We start from the raw sequence: 12,491 nt of genomic DNA on the forward strand, positions 1-12,491 counted from the left end.
CCTCCGTTTCCTTGGCTATAAAGTAGGTATGGGAATTCTACTTAGCTCATCGGGCTGACTGGGGGCTCCGTGATGGGAGGCATGAACCCCCGCCCCCCCCCCCCCCCCCCCCGGACCGTGCCCAGCACAGAGAAGGCGCTGTGTCAGCGCTGTGTGTTTTGTCGTGGCCATCATGTGGCAGGAGGTTCCGGAGTACAGACATACAGGTGACACTCATGAGCATCCCCTACTGTAGCAGTTCTTAATCGGGAGCAGTTTTGAGCTCCAGGGGACATTTGACAATGTCTGGAGACATTTTGGTTGCCACAACAGGGAGAAGTTACTCCCGGCATCTTGTGGGCGGAGGCCCAGGATGGGGCCAAATATCCTCCCGTGCACGGGACAGCCCCACGGCGACGTATCCGGTCCCAAAAGCACACAGTGCCCTGAGCCACCTCGCCCTAACAGGAGCTTCCGGTAGCACCACGGGCCCCTCTCCTCTGCTGCCCGTGGCCTTGGTTGTAATGTTGCGTTTATCGGTATGATGATTTGATGACTGCCCATCCCACGGGTAGCGTGCAAGCGTGTGAGGGAGAGATGTGTTTCTCGCTGCAGGCCACCCAGGCCACTGCTGCCTCTCAGCCCACCCCAGCGCTCAGTCACAGGCAGCACTGCGCCCGGACCTGCCAGACACAGGTTCGAGGCCCAGGGTTGCCTCCTGCTGGCTGTGTGACCTTGGGCCAATGGTGCCACTTTTCTGAACCTCCTTCCCTTCATCTGCCAGTGGGATTGTAAATCGCTGATAAATTAGAGAAGACCACGGGCTCCAGGGTCCAGCCATACCTGAGTTCAAGTCTCAGCGCCGTTACCTAACTAAGCCTCAGTTTCCTCACCTGTGAAATGGGTCCACGGATCCCCCTTCCTCAGAAGGTTACCGTGGGAATTTAAGGAGCTGCCGCTGACTTCTTTTATTATTATTACTAACTTCATCATCCAACGAGTGGGCTTTTTGAGCCCTGAGTGTGTTCCAGACCCCACTGATTGCCACGGGGTGCGTGTAACGGGGCAGAGCGTCTATGCTTGCTGAGCTCATTGTCTTGTGTTGTGGATGGGGACGGGCCCGGCATTCCCCGCAGCGCTGACCTCTGACCTCCCCCGCTTTCAGATCTGTGCCATCATCGGCGGGACCTTCACGGTAGCTGGCATTCTGGACTCGTGTATCTTCACAGCCTCGGAGGCCTGGAAGAAGATCCAGCTGGGCAAGATGCACTGACCACCTGCCCGCCCGGCCGGCGAGGACCCAGGGCGGCCGCCAGCCCCGCCTCCAGCGCCCTGTCTCCCCCTGCCCTCTGTCTGGCCCAGGATCTGGCTGCATCCCAAAGTGGGGTGGGGGGAGGTAGCAGGTGGCTCTTGGTTCCGCAGCTACCTCTCTTCCCCATGTTCAATGTTAGACGAATTACGCTGCCGGAAGTTGTGGTGCCCTTTCCCCTGGGGACCCCCAAGACCAGAGTCAGGCAAGGGGTGCTCGGGGATGTTGGGGACCACTCCTGGGAGGGCTGTGGTCCCTTCTCTCTTGTGGGACCGGCCCAGAATCCTTGTCGACCAGCTCTCAGCCAGGCTTTGACAATCTCTCAGCCCCCACCTCTTGGACGCACGAATTCCTTTGTTTCCCCACGGGCAGCCACCCGCAGACCTGGACTCGGCTCTGGACCCCCACCTGGAGCCTCCAACAAAGGATGGTACTACCCAGGCAGCCCCCCGAGCTGTGGCGCTGTAGGGGGAACCCTCACTTCGGCCACATCCTCTCCTGCCTGGCCGAGCCCAGGCCTCCAGGCCTCACCCCCACGCCTTTCTTTTTCTCCGAGAAGCAGATGCCCAGTCACTGGGCGGTGGCGGGTTCCCCTTCCTCCACTCACCCTGTTCCTCTGGACCCCCCACCGATGTGCCTCAGCCCCCTGCTGTGTGACAGCAGCGTCTCTAGGTGGAGGGGCTGGTTGTGACTGGGAATCATCCTTTGAGAACCAGACAGGGTTTGTGCATTATGTCAGGTGGGGAGCCTCTTTCTCTGCGGCCCTAAAACAGTCACGTCGCGGCCTCTCCCAGCGGCTGCCATCAGTCCCAAGGCCTTAGGTGGGGGAAGCACAGCTGACCCACCCCTCCCCCGTCGGGGGGACACGCCCACGGCCCTCTCTGCAGCCCTCAGGTTAGGCCCCTTGCCACTGAGCTTCCCAGGGCTGGCCACACACCAGCACCTCCCCGGTCCCTGGGGCGGTTCCAGGGTCCCCCCACTTGCTCCTGAGGTGGGTCCCTCCCTCTTCCTCCCCCCTCATCCTTCCCCTTTAGTCCTAAAAGGGAGGGGCAGGGGTCCAGGCGCACTCCCCTGGGAATTTCAGGTATGCCCTGTCCCTGGGAGACGCCGCAGGCTTCCCATTTAGATCAAGATTGTTTGCATACTTTGGTAATTAAGGGGCGTGCCGGGGGAAGGAGCTGTAACTTATCCGTAGAGACAGCTCGCGTCTCTGCCATGTGTAATGGTTGGCTCTGAATTCCAGTAGAACAGCTTCCCCGCTTGCGTATGCGTTGACTGATGTGCGTTTGGTTATTTCTGGTGTCTCTGGCCACTTAGATGGATTTTTTTTTTTTTTTTTTTTTACATTCTGTTCCCCAGTGACCAAAAGGAGTCCCTTTAGAGGGTGGGCGGGTAGGGCGAGGAAATGTGTGGGGTGCGCAGGCCTCGAAATTCCACTTCGATGCATTTAAAGAGACAAAACCCTTGGGGACGTAGGGGATGTCAGTTTCCTATGGAAGACACACCTCGGACCCATTATTACAAACAAACATCTCAAGGGGGGAAACAATGTGTCTTTCTTTCCCCACTCATTGGGTTCAAATAGATTAAAGGGCTGATTTTCAGAAAGGTTGCAGTGTGCTTCTTTCTGCTTGATTGTGGCTGGCAGCCCGGGGCCTCGGTCCCAGGAGGGAATTTAAATCCATAGGAGAGGAATTGGGAAATGCGGAAAGGATCTGTGAGGATGACCCAGCGCTTCCTTTATGGAGTCCCTCCAGGACGTTCTGGAATCTGCCCTTTGCTAGCCGCGTAGCCTCGTTCCCCGGCCAGTGCCTCAGTTTGCCCAGGTGGAAATGGGACTAATAGTAACACCACCTTGTAGGACCGTGGCAGAAATTAAATCTACAGTACGTGCAAGTCCGTTCTCCCGGGTCAGAACGAGCTCATGTATGCGGGCCAGCGGTACCTGGTGGCTTTTCAAAATTGGTAGTAGATCCGCATCGGTATTCCCAAGGACCTGGCATTCCCAGTTCCGTCATCAGCTCTGACAAAGGGACTTCCTGGCTGTGTGCCATCCTGCTGGCCAGCCCCGCAGGGTCTCCACTGGGACAGCACGAACGTGGCCAGACACATCAGGGATGAGTGTGGGAGCCGGCCCTTCTGCGAGGTGGTCCTCTGATGCTCCCCATCTCTCTTTACCTGCTTGTCTGCTACCTGAGTTGGGGTGACACTCACAGCGAGCCGTCAACAGCAGCCCGCCAGCGGGCAGTCAGGTGTTCCCAAGCCGTTAGCGCCAGCTGAGCTCTGTGCTGTAATGATGTGACTTAGTCAACCAGCGAAGTGGGATTGAAAATGAAAGGATACCTGGGAGAGAAACGATAAAGGTGTATTGCCACCGCCTCCTCAAAACGCTACTGAACAAGACTGCTGAAAAGATTTGGGGGAGGGGGGTGGGGATATGGCTGGAAGTGCTTGAGGATTCCCCATTCCCACGCAAAGTGTCTAAGCTCTCACGCCACGTTCAAGAAAGCAAACACTGCCCGACCAGCGTGGCTCGGTGGTTGAGCATCAACCTATGAACCAGGAGGTTACGGTTCGATTCCCGGTCAGGGCACATGCCCAGGTTGTGGGCTCGATCCCCAGTGTGGGGTGTGCAGGAGGCAGCCGATCAATGATTCTCGTCATTGATGTTTCTATCTCCCTCTCTGAAATACACACACACACACACACACACACACACACACACACACACTGAGTGGCCAGATTATTATGCATTCAGAGATCATAATAACCTGGCTACTCAGTATATATATACATACAACATAAACAAAGAGAGACCACAACCCGAGCTCCCCCAGCAGGGTGCATCGCCTGTGTTTACATCAAACACAGAAAACTTGCGGTTAGCGTCACCTAGAGTTAATGGGGAACGTCACCTAGAGTTAATGGGGAACGTCTGAATGCTAAGACAGTGAAAGTGAGGCCCGGTTTAGGACTTTCTGGGAGATTAGGAATATCGATGACTGTAATTGAGCGCTGTGTGCCAGACACTGCTCTAAACACTGTAAACAAATTAACTCATTTAGCCCCCATAATAACTCCATGAGGCACTTGCTAACATCATTCCCATTTCACAGATGAGGAAACTGAGGCTCAGAAACATGGAGGCGGCTCCCCAAGGGCCAGCAACATGAAGAGGCACTTGAGTCAAGGTCTGACTTTACAACCCCAGCTCTTCCAAACAGGGCTAAAAAATCGGGGGGAAGATTTGCAAAGCCAGGTGGTTGGTTCGCCACGATCCTCAAGCATCTGGTGGGGGGAGTGCTTGCTTTAAATTCAGACTCCCTGACCCCAACCTACCACAGTCTGGTTTTGCCGAACTGTGGTGGAGCATGAAAATCTGCATTTTGAACAGGCTTCTCAATGATTTTAAGAAGCAAGTGAGCAGATTGCATTCGAAGCATCATGACGTTAAAAGCACCCCAATAATATGCCTAGACAACTTCTGCAAAGAAAGAGTTCGGGGTAAGAAAAGGACTATTGATGGTGTACCTATTAAAAGAACATCAAGCCCAACTGGCATGGCTCTGTGGTTGAGCTTCAACCTCTGAACCAATAAAAACTATATTTAAAAAGAAATAAAAGGACATCAATAAGCCTCTATTGCAGGTCCTGCAAAAAATAGGCCCCTTCTCCCCAGAGGTGCCATTTCTTCGCGGTTCTCTGCCGGGCCGCTTACCCATTCAGGGGTCCCTGGAAACGAGGTACTGCGGTTCCACCCCAATCCGCATGGGGCGCCATTCGGCTTCATTTCCAAGGAATGGGGCACCGCTTTTTTTTTTCTGCGCTTGCGCGGCCAGGAAGCCTCACTTCCTGCCCGGCGAGCGCACCATCGGAGCACTTCCGGCGCCAGGTAGGTGAGCGGAGGGGCGGTGTTTTCTCTCCGACTGTGAAGCCCTGCGCCGCATAGGACCCTCCCCCAACTGCCCCGGGACCACCCGGCTCCCCAAGGTCTCTCTGCGGGACCCCAACCACGCGTTCCTTCCTATCCCCAGCCTCCCCGCTTTGGTCAGCCTCAGGGCGCCAGTGCCTGCTCTCCCCACGACCCCTCTCATCAGGCGTGCGCGCCCCACCCACGCCCTGCTCAGTTTTTAAACAACATGTTTTTATTGATTTCAGAGAGGGAGGGGGAGAGAAATGGAAACATCCATGATGAGAATCGTTGATTGGCTGCCTCCTGCATGCCCCGCACTGGGGATCGAGCAGGGAATTGTGACCTCTTGGTCCATGGGCCGATGCTCAGCCTCTGAACCACCCCGCCAGGCAACGCCCTGCTCGGTTTTCACACCCAAAGCCATCACCTGTCCCGCTCTCCCCCATCAGTCGCCTCCTTCCGAGGCCACCTCTCGTAGAGCACTTGCGCGGAGATGGGGAGGAGTGCCCGATGGAGGGCAGGCCCTGCCTGGGACTCCCCTGAACGCCGCTCCCATCCCTCCCTCGCGCTCTTTGCAGACGGTCAACCATGAAGTTCAACCCCTTCGTGACCTCGGACCGCAGCAAAAGCCGCAAACGCCACTTCAACGGCCCCTCGCACGTGCGCCGCAAGATCATGTCTTCCCCGCTCTCCTAGGAGCTGCGGCCGAAGCACAACGTCCGCTCCATGCCCGTCCGCAAGGACCATGAGGTCCAGGTTCCTCTCCCTCGGGCTCTAAGGACCCAGACGCGGAGCACGCAGGCCCCGCCTTTGCCTCAGAATGCCGTGTGTGCTTGGACGTGAGGGAGTCCTAGCCTCCCTTCACTTGCCCTCAGCACCGCCAGCCAGTGCTGTGCCCCTGCTGAGGTGTTAGACCGGAGATGGGGGCCCAGAGCCACCGGAGAGCACCTGCCCAGCCTAATGAACAGCATTCATGTTCAATTCTCTACTAATAATTTATTTTAAAAAATAGTGTGTCCGTTGCCCCGACCGGTTTGGCTCAGTGGATAGAGCGTCGGCCTGCAGACTCAAGGGTCCCAGGTTCTATTCCAGAGAAGGGCATGTACCTTGGTTGCAGGCATATACCCAGTAGGGAGTGTGCAGGAGGCAGCTGATCGATGTTTCTCTCTCATTGATGTTTCTAACTCTCTATCCCTCTCCCTTCCTCTCTAAAAAAACCAATAAAATATATATATATTTTTTAAAAATAGAGTGTCCGCCAAGCAAGCTGTGTTTTGGTTAGCCCCTGGCTGCTAGTGTGCCAGGCGTTGCTCAGGGTGGCTCTTTGCACCGGGCTCTGCAGGAGATGCCTCCCAGGCCTTTGTTGCGGACCCAGTGGCCCTCTTGCTGTTAATAGAACTTTTCACTAGAATGTATGTCTCCAGGTGCCAACAATTCAGCATATTTCCTCCTAAAATCTGTTTCCTCCCCCATGCTCCATGCCTCTGGGGAAGAACGGCATATCCATCCATCCATCCAGTTGCCCAACCAGACCCTGGGTGCCATCCTCACCTTTTCAGTCCGTTGGATTTCATCTTGCCCACCCCACTGGGTGAAGCACTGGTCTGCTTCTCTATCCCAGCTGTTCCTTTGGACTCGCTTTATCAACACCTTCAGTCTGGATCATGTTCATAGAGCTTCTCCCCAGACCTCCATGGGAGTCTCTGGTCACATAGAGTGCGGTGGGCTTTCACCGTGGTAAGTAAGCTCTGAACAACCTGGGTAGACATTTCAGGAGTATTGAGATTCTCCAATTCTTTTTTTTTTTTAATTTAAATTCTTTATTGTTGAAAGTATTATAGGAGTCTCCTTTTTTCCCCATTGTCCTCTCCCCGGCCGCTCCCACCCCCCAGCACATGCCCTCACCCCCCTACTGTCTGTGTTCATTCGTTTTGCTCATGTGCATGCACACAAGTCCTTTGGTTGATCTCTTACCCCCTCAACCCCCGCCTTCCCTCATAGGTTGGACAGTCTGTTGGATGCTTCTATGTCTCTGGTTCTATTTTTGTTCATCAGTTTATGTTGTTGATTATATTCCACAAATGAGTGAGACCATGTGATATTTATCTTTCTCTGGCTGGCTTATTTCACTTGGCATAATGCTCTCCAGGTCCACCCACGCTATTACAAATGGTAAGAGTTCCTTCTTTTTTACAGCAGAGTAGTATTCCATTGTGTAGATGTGCCTCTCCAGTTCTTTATATGAGGTATTTCCTCTATGCTTATTAATGAACATCACCTATTTGTCGCTACTGTTTAATAGGCTCTTGCTTTCAGGGAAACCATAATCTGGTTTGTTTTTTATTTATTTATTTTTGGGGTTGATTTTTTTAATAGAGTTGGAGTGTGAGCAGTTTTTCAGTATGCAAAAATAGCCCACAAGATTTTAACTGAACATTAAAATTGTCTTGACTATAAAGTATTTGTATTAATTGTAGAAATCTTAAAATTTGGAAGAATTTAAATTTTAAAAATAGTCATTTGTAATTCTACTTCCTGTCTACTGGCAGCCATTATGGACATTTGGATACATTTCAATCTCATCATGTTATGTACTATATATATGAAACATATACATACAAGATTCAGATTCAGACTATGTTCTATATGTATAGCTTTGTATTCTCCTTTTTTCTCTAAAGCATTTTCCTAGGTCATAAATTATGTTTTGAAAACATAGTCTTTAACCGTTCTTTGTTTAGGACTTCAGAGTGATTGTATTTTTTATATAACTGATATATAACATTGTATTAGTTTTAGGTGTACGGTGATTATATCTTTTACTCTAAGGATTAGTTCTGTGATGGCCATCCTAGTTCAAGGAATTTTTTGTCCTTCAGATATGAAAAGAAAAAAATTCAGGTAGAGAAATTCCACCTGACTTAGAATAACACAAAGCAGATTTATACCTAAAAAAAGCTGACTTTTTGACTGCCTGGATTAATCTGTTTTGTATAAAGTGTGTTAGCCTGTGTGTTCCTGATAGTGTCCTCACTAATGTCCATGCGCTGGTAATGTGTGGGTCTCTTCTGTATTTTCTCTCAGGTGGTTCGAGGACACTACAAAGGTCAGCAAAACAGCAAGGTAGTTCAGTTGTACAGAAAGAAATACGTCATCTACATCGAGCGGGTGCAGCGTGAGAAGGCTAACGGCACAACTGTCCACGTGGGCATTCACCCCAGCAAGGTGTGGCCGGGCCTGGGCAGTGGTGGTCACAGCCTGGTGCAGCTGTGAGAGTGGTTGACGTGTTGGTGCAGTTTACACGGCTGACCCTGGCAGGGGCCTCCCGGGGGAGATCAGGAAGGCTTGATAGAGTCACTGGCTTATGATATCAAGGACCAGATTCGTTTCTTGTGTGTTTTGTCATCCTTGGTGAAGGCTGTCTTCAAGCAGGTAGCAGGGGGTCCCTGGCATTCCAGACCTCCCCTCCCCACTAGATGTCCAGAGGAGAGAACATTTCTTCCCGGGGCCCTCACACCCACCCTGTGGGATATAATGTTCCTCCTTTGCACTCCCACTTTACACACTGTATTGTAAGGTGTCTCCCCAGTTTCAGATCCTTAGGGCAGAATGGTCAGGCTCTTACCTTATGATCTCTGTGTTGTCCAGTAGCTGGCAGGGGAATGCAGATGTTTCTCTCTCTCTCTCTCTCTCTCTCTCTCTCTCTCTCTCTCTATATATATATATATATATATATATATATATATATATATATATATTTTTTATTGATTTTTTACAGAGAGCAAGGGAGAGGGATAGAGAGTTAGAAACATCGATGAGAGAGAAACATCTATTAGCTGCCTCCTGCACACCCCCTACTGGGGATGTGCCCGCAACCAAGGTACATGCCCTTGACCGGGATTGAACCTGGGACCCTTCAGTCCGCAGGCCGAAGCTCTATCCACTGAGCCAAACTGGTTAGGGCGGAATGCAGATGTTTCTTAATGCATTTGCCAGCCAACAGAGGATAGGCAAACCAGAAAAATGCTGGTCATGTAATTTCTCCCAACCCGGATGAGATTTCGTATCACTAAACTATCTAAGTGGCGTCCTGGTGCTCGGGAATTAGAGGGCTAGGAGGCTGGGTGGCAGGAACAACCTAGGCAGCTATTGTTGAGGGGATGTCTGCTGTACAAACTGACCGCAGTTATAAACCCTTCACACGTACAAAACAAAGGTTGGTTTGTTTTCTTACTCCTGAAAGGTGGCTATCACCAGGCTAAAACTGGACAAAGATTGGGAAAAAATTCTTGAACGCAAAGCCAAATCTCGACAAGTTGGAAAAGAGAAAGACAAATATAAGGAAGAACTTATTGAGAAAATGCAGGAATAAATGTTACCTGTTGTGTAACCAATGTTTAGCTGTAGGTTTTTAGCCTGGTGTGTATTCCTTTAAAATCGTTCAAGATGTCTCTGGAATATATTGTTTCCTTCCTGGTTTGTTATTGATATGTGGCTCTGTATATCTATTGTTGCTGTTTGGGTTAATTTTATGAATAAAAATTGGAAATGTTTCTTAATTCAAGTAGACTTTGCGTTGTTTTATAGATAAAGTCCATCTCACTATCAATCCCAGTTGCCATCCTTTCATAAGTTTAATCTGTGGAGCAGCAGAACAGCTGGTGGGATGGCCCTGCTCCTGCCTGAACCCTCACACTGATGGGGTGGACAGGATAGGGCTGCGGCCTGATGCAGGGGTTCGTTCCACTCAGTGGCCATCATGATGCGACCTGAAATGCACGGCCCCAGTGAGCAGCTGGTGCTGTTTTGCATACCCACATCTAGGGCCTGACGGATTGCCCTGTAGCTCCTCTCCCTCGTGCTCCCACCAAACCAAAGGCCTGCAGCTCCCTAGCCAGGCTGCCCTGCCCTAGGCCTTGACTTTGCAAGTGCCATTTCCATGTTACTAAAATGTCCCTCCTCTCTCCTAGGGCTAACTCGGAAAATAGATGGCCTGTAGGCAAGGATCAGCGCACAGATAGATTTGGTTTGCCCTGTTGCTTTTCACGATTTTTAAAAATTAATTTCCAACATTTAAAACGTAAGAGACCCGTAGAGAAACGTAGGTCTTGTGCTTCCTCTGGCTGCACGGGGCCCTGACGCTGCGCAGCATCGGCTGTGGAGCCAGGGGCTGGCCGCTCCCTTTCCAGCTCACCCATGTCCCTGAGAGTGCCTGGCCCCCACTGGCATCTGAGTTTCAGATCCCACATCTAACTTAAAATTACTCTTCAAGATTCAGCTCCAGGGCCACGTCTGAAATCCTGCCTTTCCCCTGTGATAAATGATCTGTTCATTAAAATGCATCAGGTAAGACAGGAATTGTGGATTAGAGTATCCATAATTTACACAGCATATGACATAGAGAAGGTGCCCCACACAGCAGCTATGTTATTAGCATGCTGAGCTATATGTCTAGTCAGTATCATCAGTAGGTCAACCAGTAAGGTCTGTAGTTTGCTTGTATTTGAGATTTGTCTTTATTCTCTTTTTTTAAACATCTTTTTAATATTTTTGTTTATTGATTTTGGAGAAGGGAGAGAGAGAGAGAAACATCAATGATGAGAATTATTGATTGGCTGCCTGTACACCCCACACTGGGGATTGAGCCCACAATCCGGGCATGTGCCCTGACCGGGAATTGAACCGTGACCTCCTGGTTCATTGGTCGATGCTCAACCACCAAGCCATGCCGGCCGGGCTGTCTTTATTCTCAACCAACATGTAGAACCCCAAAAATTGCATGAAAACCAGATTTCATACTAGATTAAGTTTAAGGATGACATTCTTTTTCTTTTTAAAATTTATTTTAGAGAGAGAGAGGGAAGGGAGAGAGAGAAACATTGATTTGTTGTTCCACTTATTTGTGCATTCACTGGTTGATTCTTGTATGTGCCATAACTAGGGATCGAGCTCATAACCTTGGCATATCGGAATGACGCTCTAACCAACTGAGCTACCCAGCCAGGGCACGCCAACATATTCTGATGCCTGGTCGGAGCCCTAGGCTCCCGCCAATACTGATAAAATTATATTTTCTAGTAGTCAGACTTGGCTTGCTTGCAGCAACTTGTTCAATACAAGTGATACAGATAAGAGCTTGAGAGCTTATTACTTGAGAGACTGCATGTAAAGCACAGAGTTGAGCAAACTTTAGCTATTGTCTCTCAAAGGAGGATGGAAGTGGGTTTGTTTGCAGGCGCAGAGGGAAAAGTTTTTCTCAAGGAAGTTCAGACAAATGCTGGTTCTTGAGTGAAGGGGCGGGTTTGAGGGTGGCAGTATTGTGTTTTGGCTGCAGGAAATGGGGGCTGGAGAATGCCAGCTGGGTGGGCCTGCCTGTCAAGGTTCAGGCCCTGGGCTATTAGCGTGTTTTCTGGAATGACTGGATTAAGCAGTTTCCTACTGACCTTTTCATCAAATTTGCACATGTCCATTCCCTTGAGTGAGTCCCCTTGTGCTATTTTGGGAAGACTCCAAACTGTGAAACTTCAGACAGACGCTCCTGAATGCCTGCTTTCATACCGCACTCCGGCACGGGATGTTCAGCCACAGAGCTGCCCGTCGAGCTGGGGAGGCACGAACTGAATCCTCTGACGACCAGACAGAGCTCTACTGGCTGAGAGAGCCGTTCCCGTCTGGTGCTAGCCTGGGTCATTGGTCATTGTTCCTTTAAATTAGCATTTTTTTAAAGAATACTAATATATGACACAACATCAAAAGGTACAAAAGGCACACAGTGAAAAGTAAGCTTCCTCGTCACTTTGACTCTCAGGCACTCACCTCTCCCCAGGAGGAGCCACTGTTTCCAGTGCCTTTTGCATCGGGTGTTTACTAAAAGTTTGATCTAGGAAGAAGTCTGACGAGAAAGCTAGGCCATCCAGATTGAAATAGCTGCGTGAGGTTGATTTATTGCCTGAACACCTTAATTGAAATGGAAACAAAGCCGCCCTGGCCAGTGTGGCTCAGTTGGTTTGAAGCATCATCCTGTTCGCCAAAAGGTGGCGGTTTTGATTCCTGGTCAGGACACATGCAGCTTTGATCCCTGGTCCAGGAGCATGTGCAGGGGTGCGGGGTAGGGGCAGCCAATCTGTGTTCTCAAATCAATTCACATCGATGTTTCTCTCTTCCTCTCACTACAAATACACACACACACACACACACACACACACACACACACACACACTGAGTGGCCAGATTATTGTGACCACCCCATCAGTACTTCGTTGGGCCACCTTTTGCCTTCCATACTGTGGC

General features: G+C 50.6%; 2 protein-coding genes across 3 annotated transcripts in view; both read left to right on the forward strand.

Annotated features, from left to right (window-relative positions):
• The window catches only part of ERGIC1 (endoplasmic reticulum-golgi intermediate compartment 1), an 82,799-nt gene extending 79,903 nt beyond the window's left edge, over positions 1 to 2,896 (forward strand). For both annotated transcript variants that reach the window (XM_079771017.1, XM_079771018.1), the window contains one exon: positions 1,145 to 2,896. In XM_079771017.1, the coding sequence (XP_079627143.1) occupies positions 1,145 to 1,252 (108 nt within the window). In that variant the 3' untranslated portion in view covers positions 1,253 to 2,896. The remainder of the gene's footprint in view (positions 1 to 1,144) is intronic.
• Positions 2,897 to 4,204: 1,308 nt separating this feature from the next.
• On the forward strand, positions 4,205 to 9,761 carry RPL26L1 (ribosomal protein L26 like 1). Its single transcript, XM_079771020.1, is given in 4 exon segments — positions 4,205 to 5,894; positions 5,898 to 5,957; positions 8,286 to 8,426; positions 9,445 to 9,761. Coding segments are annotated over 4 exon segments (435 nt in total). The 5' UTR covers positions 4,205 to 5,789; the 3' UTR covers positions 9,574 to 9,761.
• The last annotated feature ends 2,730 nt before the right edge of the window (positions 9,762 to 12,491 follow it).

Source organism: Cnephaeus nilssonii (assembly GCF_951640355.1).
Source record: "Cnephaeus nilssonii genome assembly, chromosome: 5".
Taxonomy (NCBI): domain Eukaryota; kingdom Metazoa; phylum Chordata; class Mammalia; order Chiroptera; family Vespertilionidae; genus Cnephaeus; species Cnephaeus nilssonii.